The 26,306-nt window shown below is 43.4% G+C and overlaps 1 protein-coding gene across 2 annotated transcripts in view; it reads right to left on the bottom strand.

Moving 5' to 3' along the window:
* The window catches only part of MTA3 (metastasis associated 1 family member 3), a 174,385-nt gene that overhangs the window by 103,720 nt on the left and 44,359 nt on the right, over positions 1-26,306 (bottom strand). For both annotated transcript variants that reach the window (XM_062209343.1, XM_062209342.1), the window contains exon 4: positions 6,616-6,742. In XM_062209343.1, the coding sequence (XP_062065327.1) occupies positions 6,616-6,742 (127 nt within the window). The remainder of the gene's footprint in view (positions 1-6,615; positions 6,743-26,306) is intronic.

Raw genomic sequence — 26,306 nt, 5'->3', positions numbered from 1 at the left:
GGGCCCAAGGACTTAGACCATCTTCTACTGCTTTCCCAAGCCATAGCAGAGAGCTAGATTGGAAGTGGAGCAGCCAGGATACGAATTGGTACCCGTATGGGATGCTGGTACTGCAAGCTTTATCCGCCATGCCACCGTGCCGGCCCCTAGCAGCTTTTAAAAAGCCAGGCTTTCTGTACTTGAGACGTGGAATAACACATTAGGGCATATGAAAGACATATCAATAAGCATAGGTGACAATCACCCAACTAGGGAAATGCTTCCCAGGTTCTACTGCACATCTAGAACCAAATCACCTTTCAGTGCAACAGTACACTATATAGGGGCTGGCACTGTGGCATAGCAGGTAAAACTGCACCTGCAATGCCAGCATTCCATATGGGCGCCAGTTCGTGTCCCAGCTGCAATGGCCTGAGAAAGCAGCGGAGGATGGCACAAGTCCTTGGGCCCCTGCAACCACATAGGAGACCTGGAAGAAGCTCCTGGCTCCTGGCTTCCAATCGGCTCAGCTCTGGCCACTGTGGGCAATCTGGGGAGAGAACCATCGGATGGAAAACTCTCACTCTCTTTCTCTCTCTCTGCCTCTCCTTCTCTGTGTAATGCTAACTTCCAAATAAATAAATCAATCTTCTTTTTTAAAAAAAAGTGTAACATATATGCTGAAATAGAGTTTTAATTCTGCTCATCTGACTTGAGAGTCTAAATAGAAGAATTACATGAAATGATTAAAAAATTAACGAGACTGGCTGGTGCCATGGCTCACTTGGCTAATCCTCCACCTGTGGTGCCGGCACCCCGGGTTCTAGTCCCAGTTGGGGCGCTGGGTACTAGTCCCAGATGCTCCTCTTCCAATCCAGCTCTCTGCTGTGGCCTGGGAAGGCAGTGGAGGATGGCCCAAGTGCTTGGACCCTGCACCCGCATGGGAGACAGGAAGGAAGTACCCGGCTTCTGGCTTCGGATCAGTGCGGTGCTGGATGTAGCAGCCATTAAGGGAGTGAACAAACAGAAGAAAGACCTTTCTCTCTGTCTCTCTCTCATTGTCTATAACTCTCTCTGTCTCTCTCTCACTGTCTAACTCTGCCTGGCCAAAAAAAAAAAAAAAAAAATTTAATGAGACTACTCATTCAACAAGTTACTGAGTCACTTCTGTCTCTGATGCTTTTTTTCACACAGTTATGTACTCATCATAATACTGTATATGTGGCAACTAAGCAGCTTGGTTTCAATTCTAAATATGCATGTGTGTGCGCCATGAGATCTTGACATTAACTCTTCTGTGCTCTGATCACCTCAGTTGTAAAATGGGGGTCATAACAGGATCTCTGTGTTATTGTGATGATTAAATAAGATGAAGTAAAGTAACCAGAATGGTACCTCTCATAAAAGTTGAACAAATGTTAAATAACATTTAACATTTAAAGTCAAATTCAGCACACATGAGCTGCATATAAGGTGGGGCGATATACAGGCCTGAATATAGCAGCCCCCAGCATCACAATGCAGACACTGGAAGGGTAGGTTTAGAAAGGTACTAGGAGTCGAGGGCTAAATAATCAGTACATCAGCCTTGTGAGTAACTGTGTAGTCTGCTTCACATTTACAAATGTCCTTATAGAGGAATGCATAAAAAAGATATTTGTGAATCAGATGATACCAATTTAAAGAGTCACTGAGTATCTGCTGTGTGTAAAAAAATCTATTAGTGAAAGTATTAGTCATACACACGCCACAAAGACTATTCAGTAAAATATGGGCATAGCAGCTGGCGTAACAATAAACTTTATAGTGCTTTGTAATGTAGGCAGCGAATAACCTACTCTTAAATGACCTAAGTGACTGTGCATGAACGGAGTATGCTGCCACCTCCTTCCCCAAGCAAGGTGCCCCAAAGTGATTCGCACTGCTCAAGCTCTATCTCACAGACAAGAGACAGTCTTAGGTTATATTCACACTCTCTTCGAGTGGAATCAGAGGGAGCAGAGAGCTGCCAGACTACCACAATGGGAAGCTTACAGCATCCGGCACCACGGTACACAGACCACAAAGGACCTGACGAATACCTCCAGCAGGGTTTTCTCCTACATGCCATATGGCACCAAGGGAATTCTGGGCATCTGACAATGGTCCTGGGGGTGGGGAGATTGGTGTTCACCAAATTACCCCTCTTTGTTGCCAAAGAACAATGGGACTTCAGTAATTTTCTCCTTTTAAAGCAAAAATAGATAGGGCATGACTTCAGTATTAGCAAATGTCAGGACCACTCCAATCCACAGCAGCGTGTGGGCTCGTTAGCACCACTCCCTGCCTTGGCCACAGACTGCCACTAACCCCATTCAGCTGTCTGAAAATGAGAGTCGCAGATGACAGTCTGCAATACTCCCCCTCAACTGGAAAAAAAATAAAAACAAAAAGCCCCAAATGCCTGTCTGCTTTCCATAATACAAAGGAACTACCGCCCAGTAAACTCACTGAATTTATGAGAAGGGGCCCTTGTCTTATTTGTCAAGCACTTAGTAAGCTCCCTAACACAGAATACACTCAGAAAATGTGTTCCACAGCCACTGAATGAGCATGTACACCATGTAAGTTCTATGTTCACCACAGGATGGTCCTGACAATTTTTCAATACACTCTCTCAGTCCTTATGGAAGATGAAAAACACTTCACTAGTTTTTCCATTCCAGGCAATCTGTTAAAGGAAACGAACATTACTTGTAAACAGACTCCAAGCTATCAGAAGGGTAAATTAAAAATATACTTGCATATGTTGGATACAAATTTAAAACCATTCGTCGGATTCTTGTTCTGGCAAAATTCTGATGACTGGCCACATAACTTGAGCTTAAAATGAATCTTTACAATCTAGCTTCTTCCAGTTAAATAATAAATGCATATAGATCTTTAGCATTTATTAGTTATACATGTTTAGGAATATCTCAAATTATATTTTCATGTTCCATCTCTTTGAGCAGAAATTACTAACTTGCTTCTCTATTTTTTGTTCCTGAAATAGCCCTACTGGGACAGGCATTTAGCCTAGCAATTAAGATGCCAATTAAGACGCCCACATCTCCCATATCAGAGTACTTGGGTTTCATTTCTGGTTCTGGCTCCTGTCTCCAGCTTCCTGCTAATAACACAGACCCTGGGAAGCAAATGGTGATGGCTCAACTATATGGGCTTGTGCCACCCATGTAGACACCTGTACTCAGTTTCCAGCCATTGCAGACATGTGGAGAGCAAACCAGATGGTAGCTCTCTCTGCATGTCTCTACCTCTCTCTCTGCCTCTCAAATAAATGCATACATACATACACACATACATACATTAAAAAAGAAATACCCCTAATGGTGATAAGAAGAATGTTCCTGCATTATTTGTTTTGACTATCTTTTCCAGCAAAGGACTTAATGTCACACAGAATATACTAGCTCTAGCCAATCTAATGACAGATTTGGAGAAAAAAGAATTCAACACCTGTGTCATATACATCCTGCCACAGGAGATCTCAGTGTCCATTTATGAAGAAGAAAGTTATTGGGGCTGACCTGCTGTAGCAGGTAAAACTGCTACCTGAAATGCTGGCACCCCATATGGGCGCCAGTTTGTGTCCCAGCTATTCCAGTTCCAATCCAGTTCCCTGATAATGGCCTGGGAAAAGCAGAGGATGAGCCAGACTTTTGAGTGCCTGACACCTACGTGGAAGACCCAGATGAAGCTATAGCTCCTGGCTTTGGCCTGACTCAGCCTTGACTCTAACAGCCACCTGGGGAGTGTAACCAGGATGGAAGATCTCTGTCTCTCCTTCTCTCTCTGCAACTCTTTCAAAATATGAATGAATGAATAAATAAACAAATAAATAAGGAAGGAAGGAAGGAACAGAGGGAGGGGAGGGGAAGGGACCGGCTCAATAGGCTAATCCTCCGCCTTGTGGCGCCGGCACACCGGGTTCTAGTCCCGATCGGGGTACCGGATTCTGTCCCGGTTGCCCCTCTTCCAGGCCAGCTCTCTGCTATGGCCTGGGAGTGCAGTGGAGGATGGCCCTGGTCCTTGGGCCCTGTACCCCATGGGAGACCAGGTTAAGCACCTGGCTCCTGCCTTCGGATCAGCGCGGTGCGGATCAGTGTGGTGTGCCGCCCGCAGCGCGCCGGCCGCGGCAGCCACTGGAGGGTGAACCAACAGCAAAGGAAGACCTTTCTCTCTGTCTCTCTCTCTCACTGTCCACTCTGCCTGTCAAAAAAAAAAAAAAAGGGAGGGGTGGGAGGGAAGAGAAAATTATGTACAAAGGTCCCTGGAGTTGGGTCATGTATAAGTACATGGACCAAATAAGAGCTTGGGGAGGGGGAGGAGGAGTGGGGAGGGTGCGTTGTGGCAGTCACCATCTGCAACACTGGCATCCCATATGGGTGCTAGTTCACACCCCAGATGCTCCACTTCCAATTCAGCTCCCTGCTAATGTGCCTGGGAAAGCAGAATATAGCCTAAGTACTTAAGCCCCTGCCATCCACACAGGAGAACCAGATAAAGCTTCTGGCTTCAGCTTGGTCCAATGCTGGCCATTGCAGGGATGGAAGATCATGCTCCCCTTCTCTGTTGCTCCCTCTCTCTCTAATTTTGATTTTGAAAATAAATAAATAAAAATTTTTTAAAGTTGTGTAAAAAACAAATAAGAGCAATGAAATCTATAAACCTGTCTGAACCTAGGTTCAGAATCAATCCCAACACTGAGGACCAAGGAGAAAGGAGTAATTATTACAATAGCAAATACAGAATCTTTCTGTATATAAAAAGTGTTTCACTTTGTGTTGCTATATGGGCAAAATGTTGAAATCTTTACCTAGTATATACTAGACTGATCTTCTGTATACAAAGAGAATTGAAAATGAATCTTTACATGAATGGAAGGGGAGAGGGAGCGGGAAGGGGGAGGGTTGCGGGCGGGAGGGAGGTTATGGGAGGGGGGAAGCCATTGTAACCCATAAGCTGTACTTTGGAAATTTATATTCATTAAATAAATGTTTAATAAAAAAAAAAAGTGTTGATGACCATCATGACTAGTAGAGAGATGGATACAAAGGATAAAAAAAAAGATTACAAACAAAAGTTGTAGGAATTTCTTTAATGTGGAAGACTAAACACTGCATACACCACACACTCGGCATACACTCTGCTCACCTGTTCCCTCTACCTGGTATGTGCCCTGCATTTTCGCAAAGGCTGATAAATCCCAACTCATTTGGAACTTCCCTAACCCCAAATTTCAGCATCTGCCTGTCTTTTGAATTTTGTTATACCTCCAACACACACCTATTACAGACTACACTAAAAATACATATATATTTAGGGTTTTTTTTTGAAGATTTATTTATTTGAAAGAGTTACACACAGAGAGGAGAGACAGAGAGAGAGAGAGAGAGAGAGACAGAGGTCTTCCATCTGATGCTTCACTCCCCAGTTGGCCGCAACGGCTGGAGCTGGGCCAATCCAAAGCCAGGAGCCAAGAGCTTCTTCCGGGTCTCCCATGCAGGTACAGGGGCCCAAGGACTTGAGCCATCTTCTTACTGCTTTCTCGGGCCATAGCAGAGAGCTGGATCAGAAGTGGAGCAGCCAGGTTTCGATCCGGCACCCAGATAGGATGCCAGTGCTTCAGGCCAGGGCGTTAACCCACTGTGCCACAGCGCCAGCACCTACCTGTATTTATGTTTAACTTTTATATCCATCAGATCATAAAAGATAATCACTTCCACAATGCCCAAAAATACACATCAGTAACTGGATGTCTTTCACTTTCATATCCTATCAATGCACAGAGCAGATGCCAGAAAATGAGCGAAGAAAAAAATGTATATATAGTATTAGGGTATTTTTTTTATTTATTTTTTTTCTTTATTTAAAAGGCAGAGTTAGAGAGAGAGGAGGAGAGAAAGAGAGATCTTCCATCTGCTGGTTCACTCCCCAAATGGCAACAATGGCCAGGGCTGGGCCAGGCTGAAGCCAGGAGTCCAAAGCCTCCTCCAGGTCTCCCACATGGGTACAGGGACCACCTTCCACTGATTTCCAAGGCACATCAGCAGGAAGCTGGATTAGAAGTGGAGCAGCTGGGTCTTGAACCAGCTTCCCAAGTAGAATGTCACTGTCACAGGCAGAGGCTTAACCTGCACCAGGCCCGAAATATATAGTTTTCTTTCCAGAGATCTTCAAAAGAAAATAAAAAGCCACATACCGTACAAGGTCAAGAGTCACCTGCCTGGGAATTAGCTCTTGGGCTCCAGCCCTTGAATTCTAATAACTAAATTATTTCCTAGGAATCTGGAGAAGACTAGCATTTCCCAAAATGGTATCTGCTGTTTTGCACGATGCTAACAAGACTCGCAAACTGCCAAAGTCAGGATTAAAATGAAGTTAAAATGGTTACTTTTCTGCAGAATTTTTGCAGAGCTTTAATATGCTAAGACATACTGCAAAGTTCCAAGATAAAACACCATTAGGAAGCCTTTAATAAACTAATTAGAGCAAGATCCTGAGTAGCGTTTGGAAAGTGCTTCAAAGAAGCTTTTTTTTTTTTGGTCATTAGATTTACTTAGTACATTAGCTTAGCTTCTAACAAGCTCTTACCTGATATGTGTTGCAGGTAAAGATTCATACTGGCGTGACAAAAAGAGTTCCCTATGCTTCAATTGATGTTTCTGTTTATCAGTCAAGTCAGCCTCAACTGTTGTTTCAGATTCTTCCTCAATTTCTTCTGCACAAATAAAATTCAAAGAAATCATTATTACAAGGTATATGACCTAACTGGATATGACAAATCAACTCAACATTTCACTCAATACTTTCTTCGAACTAATCTATTCTAAATTTATGTATCTGACTTGCCATTTCAATTACAACATAATATTAAGTTATTAGAGCTCAAAGGAAGAAGAAAAACTCCAACATAAAAATGGTAGATAGGGGCCAGCATGTGCACAGCAGGTTGAGCATCGCCTTTCAACAGCAGCATCCCACATCTGAGAGTCGATTTGAGTTCTGGCTGTTCCGTTTCTAACCCAGCTCCCTGTAAATGCACCTGGGAAGGCAGAGGATAATAGCCCAGATACTTGAGAACCAGCCACTCACGTGTGTGATCCAGAGAGAGTTAACACACACCTGGCTTCAACCTGGCCCAACTCTGACAGATGAGGAAATTGGGGGAGGAAACTAGCAAAAGAAGATCTCTCCCTCTCTTTAACTCTGCCTTTCAAATAAATAAATAAACCTATATTTAAAAAATCCCCAGGGCTGGCACTGTGGTAGAGCAGGTTAAGCCACCCTCTACAGTGCCAGCATCCCATATGGGCACCAGTTCAATTTCCAGCTGCTAAGCTTCCAAACCAGCTCCCTGCTAATGCATCTGGGAAAGCAGTGGAAGATGCCCCAGGTCCTTGTGCCTCTGCATGCATGTGGAAGACCCAGAAGAAGCTCCTGGTTCCTGGCTTTGGCCTGGCCCAGCCAGGATCATTGCAACCATTTGGAGAGTGAAACAGCAGATGGAACATCTCTCTCCTTTCTATCTGTAACTCTTTCAAATACAAAAATCTTTAAAAAAAAAAAAAAATCCCCTTGCTGAATGAAACTAATCTCTAAAATTACCCTAGCACACTTTTTAATATGGTAACGTGAAAAGACCATAAAAGTTTACAGCAAGGAACAAGGTGCCACATGCAAAGAAACTAGAATCATAATAGAATCTACTCATGAATAGCAAAACTGTAAGCTAAGATGGCAAAGCAATGCTATCAACCTGTTTATCAAGTGTGACAACAGAATGAGGACATCCTTTCATTCCTTCAACCGTTATTTATTAGGTGCAAAATCAGACACTATGCAAAGGATGGGGAATACTCAGGGAGCAAAATAGTCACTAAGAACAAAAAATTCAAAGTGTGCCTTTGAGGAAGCAAAAATGGCAGGAAGATTTTCTTTAACACTGTATTTAATAATCTTATTAAAGAAACAACAAACAAATATCATGAATAGACATAATGCCCATGAATTTCAGATAGCATTAAAGACTGTACCACCTCTGACACCACAGGGATTGCCTGCAGCCTCCCCTGGAGAGGACTACATGGACCCAGGAATGACTGCTGTCAGGCCGGAGGGGCTGGGCTGGCTCCTCAGACAGCAAGTGCGGCCAAGAGAAAACCTGAAACATCCGGGTAAGCCTTGGAGACCTTAACTTTCAGATACCAATGGGTGCCCCACACATAGCAACTTATTCTTATAAATTTCTTATTTTATGACTCAGGCCTACAAAAGGAATTTTATCAAACATGAATATAATCTCTTGTAGCAATTTATTTTGAATTGTATGAAGACAGAGAATGGGCTAAATGTCAGATCTTTTCAACTTTCAAAATTCTGAATTAAAAACAAACCTGAAAAATGAATTTAGAAAAACATGTAGTTCACATAAGAAATGAGACAAATCTGAAATTCTTTGAATTTTTTTAATGAACTACTCAAAGAGAAATGTAGCATTAAAGGAGTCTAATAACACTTCACCAGTGGAGATCAGTAAACATACCGCTGCACTGGCACTATTAGCACCAGCAAGTATCACACACAAAAGTATACTCTCTAACTAACTGGGATTTGACAAGTTGTTATCCTGTAAGGCAAAGTTAACTGAATTCTAAAGGCTACCCTATAAAATTAAAACAGCAACAGCACTATAAAGAATGGTATTAACCACCTTATATACCACTTGGTATCAGGTGAAAAGGACCACAATCTCCAAAATCAAGCCAAATCAAAACACAACCACCAAAAAACCCACTCAAGTATCTTTCATTAAGAAGTTCACTAATGAAACAACAAAAAAAATTTTTTAACTTGCTGGTTTAAATTTAATTTACACATCTCTAAATTTATACTGATTTCCAAGCAGGCATGAATAAACAATTCTCATGTTACTAACACCCTGAAAACATTAAACAATAATGGCAAAAGAAGCACCAATGAAACTTGTAAAAGACCAAATATAACTATCATATACAGGAATGGGAATTTAGCCCAGTGGTTAAAATATAGGTTAAGCAGGGCTGGCGCTGTGACATAGTGGGTAAAACCGCTGACTGTAGTGCCAGCATCCCATATGGGCACCAGTTCCAGTCCTGGCTGCTCCACTTTCAATCCAGCTCTCAGCTATGGCCTGGGAAAGCAGTGGAAGATGGCCCAAGTCCTTGGAAATCTCCTTGGGAGACCCTGAAGAAGCTCCTGGCTCCTGGCTTCGGATCAGCTCAGCTTCAGCCATTGTAGCCACTTGGGGAGTGAAGCAGAGAGAGGATGGAAGACCTCTCTATCTATGTCTCTACCTCTCTATAACTCTGCCTTTCAAATAAATAAATATTTTTTTAAATTAACAAATAAATATATGCATATATATAATATATAAGACAAATAACAAATAAATAAATATATACATACACACACACACACACACATATAAGACTGCCGCATTCCACAGTGGAGGGCCTGGGTTCAATAGCAGCATCTGACTCCAACACCAGTCTCTGGCTCCTAACTCCAGCTTCCTGCTGACGCAGATCCTGAGAGGCAGTAGTGATAGACAGGGTCACTGGTATCATGCCATTCACAGGAGAGACCTAGATTGAGTTACCACTTCCCAGCTTCAGTACTGGCCCTGAGCCAGCCACAGCCCAGCCTGGCTGTCGTGAGCATTTGGGGAGTCAATCAGCCATGAGAGCACGTGCTCCCTCTCACTTACTCTTTCCCCACCCAAATAAATGAATTAAAATGTAATTTTAAAAAATAAAAAGACAGCTGAAGGCCAGCATTCTGCCTCAGCTGGCTAAGCTATTGCTTGTGAGGCTGTCATCCCACTGCAGAGTGTTGGTTCAAATCCCAGTTACTCCACTTCCAACCTAGCTCCCTACTAATGCACCTAGGAAAGCAGAGGATGATGGTCCAAGTGCTTGTGCCCCTGCTACCCAGATGGGTGACCAAGATGGAGTTCCTGGCTTCTGGCTTCAGCCTGGCCCAGCCCTGGCTGTTGTGTCCATTTGTAGAACAAACCAGTGGATGGTTGATCTCTCCCTCTCTCTCTCCCTCTCTCTCTCCCTCTCCCTCTGTGTGTGTGTGTGTATGTGTGTCTTTCTTCCAAATAATATATAATTCTTTCAAATAATATATATTAAACACATCTTTAAAAATAAGACAACCTAATTAAATAATGGGCAAAGGGTATGAGTAAACACTTCTCCAAGAAGATATACAACACAAACAGCCAATAAACACATAAAGATATTCAAAATCAGGAGTCACTATAGAAATAAAAATCAAAACCATAATGAAATTATTTCACACCCTCTAGAATGGCTGTAATTAAAATAATTATAAATAATCAAAACAAAAATTCCATTTATATGAAATATTCAGAATAGGCAAATCCACAGAAAGTAAAGTTAATTATTATGTGGAAGGTGAAGTGTGGAGTGGTTATTAATAGACAGTTTCTAAGATGATGAAAATCTCCTGGAACTAAATAAAGATAATATTTGCATACACTTGTGAATAACACTGAATTATATACCTTTATAAAGAAGTGAATTATATGGCACATGAATTAATCCCAACTTTTTTGAAAGCTTACAAATCAGCCAGTGCCGCAGCTCACTAGACTAATTCTCCTCCTGCAGTGCTGGCACCCCGGGTTCTAGTCCCGGTTGGGGCGCCAGATTCTGTCCCGGTTGCTCCTCTTCCAGTCCAGCTCTCTGCTGTGGCCCGGGAAGGCAGTGGAGGATGGCCCAAGAGCTTGGGTCTCTGTACCCGCATGGGAGACCAGGAGGAAGTACCCGGCTCCTGGTTTAGGATTGGCGCAGCACGCTGGCCTTGGCGGCCATTAGGGGAGTGAACCAACAGAAGGAAGACCTTTGTCTCTCTCACTGTCTATAATTCTCTCTCTGTCTCTCTGTCTAACTCTGCCTGGCAAAAAAATTTTAAAAATTTTTAAAAAATTAAAAAAAATAAGCTTACAAATCCACCAAAAAAGACAAAAGACCAACAAAAGTCGGATAAATTTCAGTAGTCATGAAACTGAATGATATTAGGGTCGGCACTGGGGCACAGTGGGTTAAGGCTCTGGCCTGAAGCTCCGGCATCCCCTATGGGAGCCAGCTGTTCCACTTCCTGTCCAGCTCTCTGCTATGGCCCGGGAAAGCAGTGGAAGATGGCCCAAGTCCTTGGGCCCCTGCACCCAGGTGGGAGACCGGGAAGAAGCTCCTGGCTCCTGGCTTCAGATCGACACAGCTCCAGCCGCTGCGGCCATCTGGGGAGTGAACCATCAGATGGAAGACTTCTCTCTCTTTCTCTGCCTCTCCTCTCTCTGTGTAACTCTGACTTTCAAATAAATAAACAAATAAATAAATCTTAAAAAAAAAAAAAAGAAATTGAATGCTATTTAATAGCTACAAATAAATGTTAATCTTTACCAACATGGACAGATCAAAATCTTAATATTGAACAAAAAAGCAATCTGCAGGACACATGTACAATATTTTATTAAATGTAAAAACATTCACACACACACGTAGCTGAAGTAGAAAGCCATGAATGGAAAAAACACATACAGCAATTCACATATGGTACAACTAGGGTACTGAGTATAGAGAATGGGGTACACATCATTGTGAGAATCTAAGGCATATATATCAAGATATTCAGAGAAGAAAAAGCCAGGTTAACAGGTACCCAAGTTCATAATCATCACTTTGTCCTTACTTTTCACTTTCTAAAAATACTTCAAAACAAAAAATTAACAGTATCCAGCAGAAGGAACACTTATTTTAGCCTATAATTAATCTCAAACTGATGTTAAACTAGTTTGATTATTAATAGTGTTACAACCACCAAAGTTAATAACCATTTTTTTTAACCTGTATCTTCCTTATCTCTGTATCTCTCTCTCTCTTTTTTTTTTTTTTAAGATTTCTTTATTTATTTTGAAAGTCATAGTTACTGAGAAAGAGAGACAGAATCAGATGGTTGCAATCTACAGTGCTGGGCCAGGCCGAAGCCAGGAGCCAGGAGCTTCTTCTGGGTCTCCCATATAGAGGGCAGGGGTCCAAGTACTTTGGTCATCTTCCCCTGCTTTCCCAGGCCGTTAGCAAGGAGCTGGATAGAAAATGGATATGAACCAGTGCCCAAATGGGATGCCAGTGTCACAAGGGGCAGATTTACCTGCTACACTACAACACCAGTCCTTCTCCATCTCTTTCTTTCATCCCAGCAAAAATTATAAGTTTCAACTGCCATTTTTGTATAACATTAGTCAGTTCTGGCTTTGAAGATTTAAAAAAAAGAAGGAAAGTCTAACAGAAAAATGGCTCAACATGGGAGATCAAAAGTAGGAAACAAACTAAAAGTTCTATGTTACTATGAAATAATTATGACACAAAATATTAGAGAGCAAGACAAGCTAAGGGTTCTAATTTAAAGTTGTGAAGAGCCTCAGATGTGTTGGTATCTTACGGGCCTCTCGCCAGTACCCACTTGAAGACTCCTCTTTCTAAAAAGCAGCAGCCCCGCAGGCTTCTGCTACTGTCACCGCATGCCTTGCACTACGGTTACCCGAGTCACTGTGTCCTTTGAGACCAGTAACAGAGCACTTTGTGCACATCCCTGTTTCAGATGTAGGGTAAAAACAAGGGAACCTCCAGAAGCATTCGTAGTCAGCCAGGTAAGGAGTACCAGATAATATTAGAGCCAGGAACTGCAAGGAAAGACTCACAAAGCTATGACATGAAACATTTCAGAGAGCAACCATCAAAAATTTATTACTCTGGGCTGGCACTGTGGCACAGTGGGTTACGCTGCCACTTGCAATGTCGGCATCCCACATCAGAGTGCCAGGTAAAGTCCCTGGTGTTCTACTGTGATCCAACTCCCTGCTAATGCACCTGGATGGCAGCAGAAGATGGTCCAAGAGCTTGGTCCCCTGCTGTCCACAATGGGAGACCCAGATGGAGTTACAGGCTCCTGGATTCAGTCTGGCCCAGCCCTGGCTGCAGTGGCCATTTGGGGAGTGAACCGGTGGATGGAAGATCTCTCGCCCTCTTTTTCTCTTCCCTCTCCCTTTCTGACACTGCCTTTCAAATAAATAAATAGATCTTAAAGACAGACTTACTGCTGGCACTCCGGGTTCCAGTCCCGGTCAGGGCGCCAGATTCTGTCCCAGTTGCTCCACTTTCAGTCGAGCTCTCTGCTGTGGCCTGGGAAGGCAGTGGAGGATGGCCCAAGTGCTTGGGCCCTGCACCCACGTGGGAGACCGGGAGGAAGTATGTGGCTCCTGGCTTCGGATCGGCGCAGCGCGCCGGCCACAGCAGCCATTTGAGGGGTGAACCAACAGAAAAAGGAAGACCTTTCCCTCAGCGGCCATTTGAGGGGTGAACCAACAGAAAAAGGAAGACCTTTCCCTCTCTCTCTCTCTCTCTCTCTCTCTCTAACTCTGCCTGTCAAAAAAAAAAAAAGAAAAAAAAAAAAAGACTTACTGCCCAAAGGACTCTATTTTTCCTATTACACATGTGTGGTTTCCAAAATTCTTCATTCAAGATCTAACACTGAGTGGATGGAAGACTACGCTTCAGTCACACCTCAATTCAAAGTCTGGTTCTGTAACTGCCTAATTGTGTGACCTTAGGTAATTTATTTACCCACTGTAATCACAATTTCTTCATCTATAAAAGACATGCATAATTTCTTCTTCATGTTACTGTATTAATGCACATAAATTTCTTAGCACACTGGCTAATAGTGTAAAAACAAACAAACAAACAAAAAGGCTATTGCCATAAATTAACTCTGATTTCCTTTGACATTCAGAAAACTATTCCTGTGCCGTAAAATGATGGTTCTTAATTAAGAAGGCAAATCATATTAAAATTAAACAAGTTAGTATTTTGTTGTCATTTTTTTGTAAACAAATCAGAACAGATATCCAGAGCCACCCCAGCAAATCCGGATTTAGAAGTCTGGGAAAATCACAGCAGTTCAGAGTCACTTAAGCATCATTATCATGAGCACTATCCAGAAAACATTCTCTTTTCTTTGAATGGCAGAGTTACAGACAGGCAGAGAGAGAGATAAAGAGGTCCTCATCCACTGGTTCACTCCCCAAATGGTTGCAACAGCTGGAGCCTTATCGATCTGGAGCCAGGAGCCAGGAGCTTACTCTCGTATCCCATGCAGGTAGAGTGGCCCAAGCAGTTGGGCCACGTTCTACTGCTTTCCCAGACCATAGCAGAGAGCTGGATCAGAAATGGCATACCTGGGACTTGAACCAGCACCCATATGGGATGCTGGCACTGCAGGTGTTAATTTTACCTGGTATGCCACAGTGCTGGGCCCAGAAAACATTCTTCTGGTAGAACATCTATGTCAGCAGTTCTCAAGCTTTTCAGTCTGAAGACTTCCTTACATTGCCAAGTCCTACTGAGTACCTCAAGAGTTTCTGTCTCTGAGGTTCTATCTACCAATATTTACTGTATCAGACATTAAAAACAGGAATTTTACAAACACAAGAAATGACAGGCATACAATTAAAATAGCCCAAGAGTTACGCTATTATCATGTTGGCATATAGTCTCTAGGAAACTACAATATACTCCAGAGAGAATAAACAATTAAATGACAACTTATCATCACTATAAAAATTGTTCCAACTCCACAGACCTCTTTACTCTTTAGAGCGTTTCAGGAAAAAAATAACCTATGCAAAATGTATCAAGTTTAACATGAAAAAAAAAGAAAAAAAACAAAGTCTGGCTAGAGCAAGGCTTTTTTAATTTATCAGCTTTCAGAAACCTGTCACAGAAGTTTTATCTTCATATTGTGGCACACAGTGACTCATTAGTTGTTCTACAGCAAGTCAGGAGCCCATCAGAAACTTAAGCTATTTATGCTTTACATTTATTCAAAGAACATTGCATCTGGCAAAGGCTGCTCAGTATTATAATATATTCAAAGTCCATCTGGAATTTTACACAGCCTTAATATGCTATCATGCAATTTTCCATCTAATAACAATTTTAAAACTTAAGAAACAAAATAAAAGAATCAGAAATAACGAAATTACTCGGCTCTCCATTTTACTACCAAAAGAATATCCAACATTTTCCTAAACCACAGCTTCAATTTCTTCTTTTACAAAAAGCCCTTAAGAGCTTCCAACCACCATTCCATAAACACTAACCTCTTGTGGTTTATGGAATTCCTAACTGCTCTGCTACATGTTTCACCAGGACCCATGCGCTCTCCTCCACCCTACTCCATAGTTGGGGTAAATGCCAATATGCTCTGAGGTTTCAGTAAGGAAGACATAAAGTCCTACCCTGATTAAGCCTACAGTTCATTCTGAATTTCAGAAAAGAACACATTACATACATTCAGATACTTTCAAGTAACACTTTATGTAGCACACACCAGAAGTGCCACGGAGGCACCAGTAATGTCTGAAGAAACATTCTCTATACTGTTGATAGGTGGGTCCCTGTCTTTTATGGTTTTTTTAAATTTTTATTCATTTATTTTCATTTAATTTGAAAGGCAGAAAGACAGATCTTCCATCCACTGGTTCATTCTGCAAATAGTCACCAACAGCCCAGCTTGGACCAGGCTGAAGCCAGAAGCCCGGATTTCAGGGATTTCATCTGCTGCCCTCAGGGTGTGCACCAGCAGGAAGCTGGATCTCGAAGGCTGGCACTCTGGTTAAGGAATGAGGGTGTCCTAAGCAGTGCCTTAACAGCTCCACGAAACGGTCCCTATCTTTAAATTGGAGAATACAACTTCAGGGTAAGGATGACAGAGGAACTAATTTTTTTTTAAGATTTATTTATTTATTTGAAAAGCAGAGTTACACAGAGAGAGAAGAGAGGCAGAGAGAGAGGGGTCTTCCATCCACTGGTTCACTCCCGAGTTAGCCACAATAGCCAGAACTCCAGCGATCCAAAGCTAGGAGCCAGGAGCTTCTTCCAGGTCTCCCACATGGGTGCAGGGGCCCAAGGACTTGTGCCATCTTCTACTGCTTTCCTAGTCCATAGCAGAGAACAGGATTGGAAGTGGAGCAGCCAGGACTCGAACCAGCATCCATATGGGATGCTAACATTGGAGGCAGCAGCTTTACCTGATCACGCCACAGTGCCGCCCCCAAAGGTACTTATTTACACATTGACTGTATTAATTTGCTGGCTTTTCCCTTCAGAGCCTACTGACTAAATCAGATTTTAAAAAGGAGAGTCCTTCATTTAGAGAACACTTCAGTTCCAAACATATGAACAGCTGGCCACCCTGGCTCTCATACTACCCACCCAAAGTGTTATGCTATGGTCTACCAAAAGAAAACCTGTGCACCAGAACGGATAAAATTTTAAAAATGGAAAACACCAAGTCTAAACAAGAACCCAGGCTACCTGAAATTCTTGTATATTAACAGAGGAAGTGAAAAGTAAGTTAAACTACGTTTGAAAACTTTTTGGCAACATCTAAAAATGGTCAATTTATACTTACCAAAAGAGCACCAACGATTTTACTCCTAGGTATTTTTCCCAAGAGAAATAAGGGCTTATGTACATGAAAAGATTTGTACTGAATGCTCACAGCAGCTTTATTCACAGTAGCCAAAAACTAACTGTAAATAACCCAAATGTTCATCATTAGGAGGCGACACTAAACATGCAAAACTAACAGATGGGCACCAGCATTTGGCCTAGCAGTTAAGATACTCATAAAGACTCCCACATGCCATATTACAGTGCCTGCATTGAATACCTGGCTCTGCTTCTAACTCAGCTTCCTACTAATGTAGATCAGGAGAAGCAGGGGTTCCTCCCACCCTCCCACATGGGAGAGCTGGATCCAGTTCCTGGCTCTCAGATTCTGCCTCTAGTCTCGGTCTGCTGCAGGCATTTGGGGAATGAATCAGCAAATGGGAGCTCTCTCTCTGTGCCTCTCAAATAAGTTAATTAGGCACTAGTGTTATGGCATAGTGGATAAAGCCATCTGCGACACCGGCATCCTATATGGGTGGCCAGGTTGTGTCCTGACTGCTCCACTTTTGATCCAGCACCCTGCTAATAGCCTAGGAAAGGCAGCAGAAGATGGCCCAAGTATTTGCGCCCCTACCACCCACATGAATCTCCTGGCTCCTGGCTGTTATGGCCATTTGGGGCGTGAACTGGCAGATGGAAGATTTCTCTGTCTCTCCTTCTTTCTCTGTAACTCTGCCTTTCAAATAAATAAATCTTAAAAAAAAAAAAAAAGAAGAAGAAAGAATTTTGTCTGCTGTCTCTAAGCTTTAAAAAAATTATAAAATAGAATTGAAAGGTAAGTTTATAGAAAGAAGAAAAGAAAGAAAGAGGGGCCACAGGCTGTGCTGTGGCATAGCAGGTAAAGCTGCTGCCTGCAGCACTGGCATCTCATATGGATGCCGATTTGGGTTCCAGCTGCTCATTTCTGATCCAGCTCCCTGTTAATGCACCTGGAAAAGCAGGAGATGGCCCAAATACTTGGGCCCTTGCACCCATGTGAGAGACCCAGATGAAGCTCCTAGTTCCCTCCTAGTTCCTGGTTTCAGATTGGCCCAGCTCCAGCTGTTGCAGCAATTTGGAAAGTGAACCACCAGATAGACGATCTCTCTGTCTCTCTCTCTCTTCTCTCTCTCTCTGTTTCTAACTCTGCCTTTCAAATAAATAAATGAGAGAGAGGTAGAGAGGAGAGAGAGAGAGGTAGAGAGAGAGAGAGAGAGGAGAGAGGAGAGAGGAGAGGAGAAGAGAGAGAGAAAGAAAAAGAAAGAGACAGACCATCATTGTGGTGTAGTGAGTTAAGCCACTACCTGTGACACCAGCATTGCAGAAGGGCACTGTTTCGAGATGTGACTGCTCCACTTCCCATTCAGCTCCCTGCTAATGCTCCTGGGAAAGCAGTGGAGGATCACCCAAGCGCTAGGACCCCCGAAACCAAGTGGGAGACCCATAAGAAGCTCCTGGCTTCGTCAATGCACAGTCTCAGCCCTTGCAGCCATTTGGGGAGTAAACAAGGAGACAGAAAAGTCTGTCTTTCCCTCTCTGTAACTGCAAGAAGGCAGGCAGGCAGGCAACAGATGAAAGCAGATATCAGAACAGTGATTACCTGAGGAGCAATAAGGTGGATGGTAATAACAAGGAAAGAGCACAAAGAAACCTCTAATACTGGGAAGTTTCATATCTTGATACAAGTTAGAGGAATACAATTGCAAACACCAGTGAAAACTTACTGACCAACACATTTGCTATCCACTATATACTACCCCTAGATTTAAACATTTGAAAATAGAACTGAAACTAAATAAATAAATAATTTAAAAAGCAGGCAAAATTACATAAATCAAGTTTCCTCAACATCCGAACACTGGGCATCAGGCAATGATAAAAAGTGATCCCTACAGGCAGGAATTAATGAGCTGGCCCTAAAACTGGCTCTGCTTACTGCCTTGAGAAGGTTTCAAGGCAACAGTGCAGGGAGGGTAAATTGAGGCAAGGCATGGCAAACTCTCTATACTGAGGAGGCAAAGCTGAGAGATTATTAGCAAGATGAAAGCAATGTGTCAGGCAACTGCATGCCAGAAAAGAAAAGAGCTGAACAGAAAGGAAATGTGGAGGGGATCCACAGATGGTGCCCCTGGAGTACAGGGCTACCCTGTGCACATACGACAGATTCTCAGAAGCCCTGCACAGGAAACAGTCACATTGACGCAATGGAGGAACCGTGCCCAGCACTCACCCAGGCCTGTGAACTGTATTTGCTCTCAAACAGTCACACTGGCAAAACTCACAGTGCATGATAGACTGGGTGGAGTACACAGAAAGGCCTTCTCTCAATTATGTAGAATTAAGCCCCAGACTGAGCACTGCTCCATGTCACTTAACAAATCACGAACGCAACAACCAAAAGACAGAGCTGTTTCCAAGTAACTATATCCCAGAAAAAAGTTCATGATGATACACAGACACACACACACACAAATACAAAAAATTCAGGACGCAAAAAAGTAAAAAAGCATTTTGTCTACTATAAGCCTATTAAGAATGCCTAAAACTAAAGACTAACGACACTAAGTGTGGCCAAAGATGTAAAGAAACAAGCCAGAACTCTCCTCTACTGCTGAGAGGAATGTAAAATAGCACAACTGGCAGTCTCTTTAAAAAAAACTGTCTATACACTAAGGATATTCCACTCTAACCCGAGAGAATAAAACATACATGTCCATACAAAGATTTGCACAGCAACATTCATAGCAACTTTACTTGTAAAAGCCAAAAATGAAGCAAGTGAAATGTCCATCAACAAACTGCTCTATAGCCATACAATGAACAACTATTCAATAATAAAAAGGAATAAACAGGAGCAGGAATGAGGCCTAGCAATTAAGCCGCAGGTTAGGACACTGGCATCCCATATCATCAGAGTGCGTGGGTTCAAATCCCAGCTCTAGGTAGGCGCCATGGCTCATTTGGTTAATCCTCCACCTGCAGCGCCAGCATCCCATATGGGCACCAGGTTCTAGTCCCGGTTGCTCCTCTTCCAGTCCAGCTCTCTGCTGTAGCCCGGGAAGGCAGTGGAGGATGGCGCCCACATGGGAGACCAGGAGGAAGCACCTGGTTCCTGGCTTCGGATCAGCGCAGCCTTTCTCTGTCTCTCTCTCTCTCACTGCCAAACTCTGCCTGTCATAAAAAGAAGAAGAAGAAAAGAAGGAGGAGGAGGAGGAAGAGGAGAGAGAGGAAGAAGAAGAAGAAGAAGAACCATTGAGAAGTGTACCATATTCATGACTTGGAAGTCCTTTTTTTTTTTTTTTTTTGACAGGCAGAGTGGATAGTGAGAGAGACAGAGAGAAAGGTCTTCCTTTGCCGTTGGTTCACCCTCCAACGGCTGCCGCGGCCAGTGCATCACGCTGATCCGAAGCCAGGAGCCAGGTGCTTCTCCTGGTCTCCCATGGGGTGCAGGGCCCAAGCACTTGGGCCATCCTCCACTGCACTCCCTGGCCACAGCAGAGAGCTGGCCTGGAAGAGGGGCAACTGGGACAGGATCCTGCGCCCCGACCAGGACTAGACCCCGGTGTGCCGGCGCCGCAAGGCGGAGGATTAGCCTAGTGAGCCGCGGCGCCGGCCTGAAATATCCTTAAGATCTCAATTGTCCCCCAGATTGATTGATGCATTCAATGCAATCTCGGTCAAACACCCAGCAGGCTTTCACAGAATGACAACTCTTCTAAAATGCATGTGGAGATGTGAAGGATCTATAATATATAAAACACTCTAAAAAAGAGAATCAAAGTTGGATGGCTAGGGCAGGCATTGTGGGGCAGCCAGTTAGGCCGCTGCTTCTGCCTCTCACATCAAAGTGCCTGGGATAGAATCCCAGCTACTCTGTGCTTCCTTACGAGATTCCTGCCAGTGCACCTAGGAAGCAGCAGAGGATGCCCGAAGTACTTGGGTTCCTGCCACCCATGTGGGAAATACAGACGGAGTTTTTGGCTCTTGACTTCCTGGCCCAACCCCAGCTGTTCCAGTTTGGGAAATGAACAAACAAGCAGCAGCTTGCTCTTTCTGTCTCTTCCCCTCTGTCATTCTGCCAAATAACTTTTTTAAAAACCAGAGGGCTAATATTACTTGATCTAAAGAAGTATAAGGCGTGCAGCCAGCACTGTGGCATAGAGGGTAAGGCCACTGCCTGCAGTGCTGGCATCCCATATGGGCGCCACAAATACAGGGGTTGCCCCACTTCCAATCCAACTCTGCTATGGCCTAGGAAAGCAGTGGAGGATGGCCCAAATCTTTGGGCCCCTGCACCTATGTGGGAGACCCAGAAAAAGCTCCTAGCTTCAGACTGGCGTAGCCCCGGCAACTGCAGTCATTTGGGGAGTGGGCCAGCAGATGGAAGACACCTCTCTCTACCTCTGCCTCTCTGTAACTCTGCCTTTTTTTTTTTTTTTTTTTTTTTTGGACAGGCAGAGTGGATAGTGAGAGAGAGAGACAGAGAGAAAGGTCTTCCTTTTTGCTGTTGGTTCACCCTCCAATGGCCGCTGCGGCTGGCACATCTCGCTGATCCGAAGCCAGGAGCCAGGTGCTTCTCCTGGTCTCCCATGCGGGTGCAGGGCCCAAGCACTTGGGCCATCCTCCACTGCCTTCCCGGGCCATAGCAGAGAGCTGGCCTGGAAGAGGGGCAACCAGGAAAGAATCCAGCGCCCCAACCGGGACTAGAACCCGGTGTGCCGGCGCCGCAAGGCGGAGGCTTAGCCTGTTAAGCCACGGCGCCAGCCAACTCTGCCTTTCAAATAATAAGTAAATAAATCTTTTTTAAAAATGAAGTATTAGAAGCTTACAATAATCAAAAGCATGTCATTGGGGTCAGTGTTGTGGCACAGTGGGTTAAGTTACTGTAATGCCTATCATTCCATATCAGAGCCCCAGTTCAAGTACTAGCTGCTCTGCTTCTGATCCAGCTCCTTGCTAAAGTGCCTGGGAAAGCAAGGGATGATGGCCCAAGTGCTTGAGACCCTGCACCAACATGGGAGACATGGATAGAGTTCTGGGCACCTGGCCTGAGCCATTGAGGCCATCTGGGAATTAATTTTTTTTTTAAATTGTTTTTGGCAAAAAGAGATTCAACAGAACAGAAGTAGTACAGAATAAACCCACACATATTTGACACAATGGATTTCATGAAGGCCTGAAAGCAACACAATGATAAAGGATATACTTTTCAACAAGTGGTGCAGAACCAACCAGATACACATACACCAAAAACAAAAGGAAGATCATGGATCCAGCAGCACTACCATACACAAAAATTAACTGAAAATACATTATTTAAATGTTAAATATAAAACTCAAAAATTTTTAAAGAAAAATACAGGGTTAGAATTTAAAAAGAATGAATATAGGGTCAGGGATTGTGGTATAGTGGGTTTAGCCACTGCCTGTGACTCCAGTATCCTACATCAGAACACTGGCTGGAGCCCCAGCTGCTCCGCTTCCTATCCAGCTCCCTGCTAATATGTCTAGAAAAGCAGTAGATGGAAAATGGCCCAAGTACTTGGGCCCCTGGACCCGGTGGGAAACTTGGATGGATTTCCAGGTTCCTGGCTTCCACCCAGCCCATCCCAGCACCAGCTGTTGCGGCCAGTTAGGGAAGGAACCAGTGGATGGAAGATTTCTCTCTCTCTCTCTCCTCTTTGTATAACTCTACCTTTCAAATAAATTTTTCAAATGTTTCAAATCTTTCAAATGTTTTTTAAAAGTCATGATTCGGCTGGCGCCGCAGCTCAATAGGCTAATCCTCCGCCTGTGGCGCCGGCACACCGGGTTCTAGTCCCAGCTGGGGCACCAGATTCTTTCCCGGTTGCTCCTCTTCCTGTCCAGCTCTCTGCTGTGGCCCGGGAAGGCAGTGGAGGATGGCCCAAGTGCTTGGGCCCTGCACTCGCATGGGAGACCAGGAGAAGCACCTGGCTCCTAGCTTCGGATCAGCATGGTACACCGGCTGCAGCGGCCCTTAGGGGTGAACCAACGGTAAAGGAAGACCTTTCTCTCTCAGTCTCTCTCTCACTGTCCACTCTGCCTGTCAAAAATAAAAAATAAATAAAAAGTCATGATTCTAGAGGCCAGTGCTGTGGTGTAGTGGGTAAAGCCACCACCTGCAGTGCCAGAATCCCATATGGACGCTGGTTCGAGTCCTGGTTGCCCTACCTCTGATCCAGCTCTCTGCTATGGCCTGGGAAAGCAGCAGAAGATAGCCCGGGCCCCTGCACCCACATGAGAGGCCTGGAAGAAGCTCCAGGTTCCTGACTTTGGATTGGCCCAGCTTCGGCCACTGCTGGCATTTGGGGAGCGAACCAGCAAATGAAAACCCTTCCCGGCCCCCAACCACCTCTGCTTCTGTAACTTTGCCTTTCAAATGAATAAATAAATATTTAAAAACAAACAAACAAACAAAGAGTCATGATTCCGGCATGTCTTCCTGTCTTATTTATAGCCATTTATGTGAAAAGTTAACTATCATAAGGCAAGTTTCTTTTTTTTAATATGTAAGCTTTTTTAAAAAATTGATTTATTTATTTGAAAGGCAGAGTATGGGGGTGGAGAGGTGGAGGTGGTTAAGAGTTCCATCTTCCACCACTGGTTTACTTCCCAAATGGCTACAACAGCAGGGGCTGCACCAATCCAAAGCCAGGAGCCAGGAACTCCAACAGGGTCATCCATGTGGGTGGCAAATGCTCTAACACTTGGCTCATCTTCCACTGTCTTCCCAGATGCATTAGCAGGGAGCTGGAGGAGAAATGGAGCAGCTGAAACTCAAATGGGCACTGTGATATGGGATGCCAGCATTGCAGCCAGTGGCTTAACATGCTATGCCTCAACACTGGGACGGTAAGTTTCTTATAAAAACATTTCCAACTGTACAGAGTACTGAATCATCTGCAAACCACAACAAAAGGAATGGATTTGCTGCATCAACAATGAAAGCCCAGCAAAGGAGTCAACCATAATACACTTAATGACAGAAAGAACTGCACAAACACAGGAAGTAACTGCTTTTGTTTTCTCTAGGGATATCTTTTCAACACCTTAACCTTGAGTAACTTTCTAACCAGGTTAAAATAAATTCCTGTCAAGATACAGTTTCACCACATGAATAACCACCACTCTCAACTGTTTTTAACAGCTAGCTTTTTTGGAACCTTCTACAAAGACTCAAATCCCAGTAATAAGAAAATAATCGGGGCCACCTTTGTGGTGCAGCGGGTTAGGCAGCAGTTTGCCACACCCAGCAGTTTTGCTTGTGGTTCAGCTCTGTGCTAATGCACCTGGGAAGGCAGAAGATGGCCCAAGTGGGAGACCCAGATGGAGTTTCAGACTCCTGGCTTTGGCCTGGCCCAGACCTGGCAGTTGTGACCAGCTGGGGAATGAACCAACGAATGGAAGATATCTATTTGTGTCTCTCCCTCTCCCTGTCTCTCTGCCTTCCAAATAAATACATCTTTAAAAATAATAAATAAATAAATAAATGAAAATTATTCCAGAGGGTGGGTGTTTGGCCTAGGAGTTAAGACACCACTGGGACATCCTCACCACATATCAGAATGCTTTGGTTCAAGTCCTGGCTCCTCTCCGCCAGTTTCAGCTTCCTGCAGCAGCAATGCTGGTTCTAGTACTTAGGTCCCTGCCACCCCTGGGGGAGAGCCAGACTCAGTCCTCAGCTCCTGGATTTAGCTTGGCCTAGCCCCTGCTGTTGCAGGAATTTGGAGAGTAGAACAAAGAATAGGACTTTCCTCTTCTTCCCATGACCAAACAAATAAAATAAATATATGAAACTTTTTTAAAAATTATTTATCCCAGTTAATGACAGGATAGAGGGAATCACACGCAGAAAGTAGTACAGCTGGAAGGTGATCTTTCTATGCAGGTAAGAATTCTAAGCTATTTTTATGTGATCTATAGGTAACATATAGCTTCTATGTTTTCACTAAAAGGAATTTAAAAAAGGAAGGAAGGAAAGAAGGAAGGAAGGGAGGGAGGGAGGGAGGGAGGGAGGGAAAGAGAGAGGGAAAGAGAGAGAAACAGAGAAGGAGAGGAGAGAAAGAAAATAAATCAGGAATCTCTCTGATATGCAAATGAAGGATTTACAAAAGACAAAGTAAGGGCAAGCATTTACTCTAGCAGATAAGACACCCACAACCCACATTTCCCAGCTTTGGTTCCTGTTCCTGCTTATTCAGACATGGGAGACAGTGGCAATGGCTCAAGCAACTGGGTTCCTCCTAAGCACATACAGCAGCTTCAGGCTTCATTCAGCTCAGCCCAGCCCAGCCCAGCCCAGCCCTGGCCTTGGGGGCATTTGAACATACACAGATGAAAATTTAGAACACTAACAAACAAAATAAAAGTGGCCAGTAATCTAAACTTTTTGCTTTCTTCTTCAAAATCATATACTAATCTAGCCTTGTAAGTTCACAGTCTTTTCCTAGTGAAAATATGATATGCCCTTTTGAATTTTCCAAACTTTACGCCATAATTTAATGCAAATTCCAATGTGGATTCAAATAATCTGCTGATGAAAGCGAACATATAATGACAGAATACCATTCTATTTCTCTACTAGAATACGAAAGCTCACATGGTAATACTCTTTTTCTTTTTTTTAAGATTTTTATTTAGTAAATATAAATTTCCAAAGTACAGTTTATGGATTACAATGGCTTTCCCCCCCCATAATTTCCCTCCCACTCACACCCCTCCCATCTCCCGCTCCCTCTCCCATTCCATTCACATCAAGATTCATTTTCAATTATTATATACAGAAGATCGATTTAGTATATATTAAGTAAAGATTTCATCAGTTTGCACCCATACAGAACATAAAATGTAAAATGCTGTTTGAGTACTAGTTATAGCATTAATTCACATTGAACAACATATTAAGGACAGAGATCCTACATCAGGAGTAAGTGCACAATGACTCCTGTTGTTGACTTAACAAATTGACACTCTTGTTTATGGCATCAGTAATCTCCCTAGGCTCTAGTCATGAGTTGCCAAGGCTATGGAAGCCTTTTGAGTTCGCTGACTTCGATCTTATTTAGACAAGGTCATAGTCAAAGTGGAAGTTCTCTCCTCCCTTCAGAGAAAGGTACCTCCTTCTTTGATGGCCTGTTGTTTCTACTCGGATCTCACTCGCAGAGATCTTTCATTTAGGTACTCTTTTTTTTTTTTTTTTTGGATTCCAATACAACCCCATCAAGGTGGCATGTACCAATGCCATCTCACTAGTCCAAGTGATCAATTTCGGTTCACAATTGATCATATTGATAGGTCTAAGAGTCAATGGGATCACATAAACAAGACTAGTGTCTGCTAATACCAACTGATTGAATAAAAAAGGGAGAGAACGATCCAACTGGTAAGCGGGATACACAGCCGACTCATAGAATGGTAGATGTCCTAAGCAGCACTCTGGCCCCAGAATCAGCCCTTAAGGCATTCAGATCTGGCTGAAGAGCCCATGAGAGTATTTTAGGCATGGAAAGCCAAGACACCCTGGCAAAAAAAAAAAAATGTAATGCTTTTTTTCTACCACAGTAATATTAGCCTAGAGATGATTCTCTTCAATCTATCACCAATTAAAGGACAAAAGGAGATAGGGCAAGAGAGAGCCCTTACAATAAAAATTGATAAATACTTATTTTTAGAATTAAATACTCTTGCCTTTCCCCCACACAA

Source organism: Lepus europaeus, chromosome 13 (genome assembly GCF_033115175.1).
Source record: "Lepus europaeus isolate LE1 chromosome 13, mLepTim1.pri, whole genome shotgun sequence".
Classification (NCBI taxonomy): domain Eukaryota; kingdom Metazoa; phylum Chordata; class Mammalia; order Lagomorpha; family Leporidae; genus Lepus; species Lepus europaeus.
The sequence above is the reverse complement of the archived record's forward strand: the minus strand, read 5'-3'. Positions and strand labels throughout refer to the sequence as shown.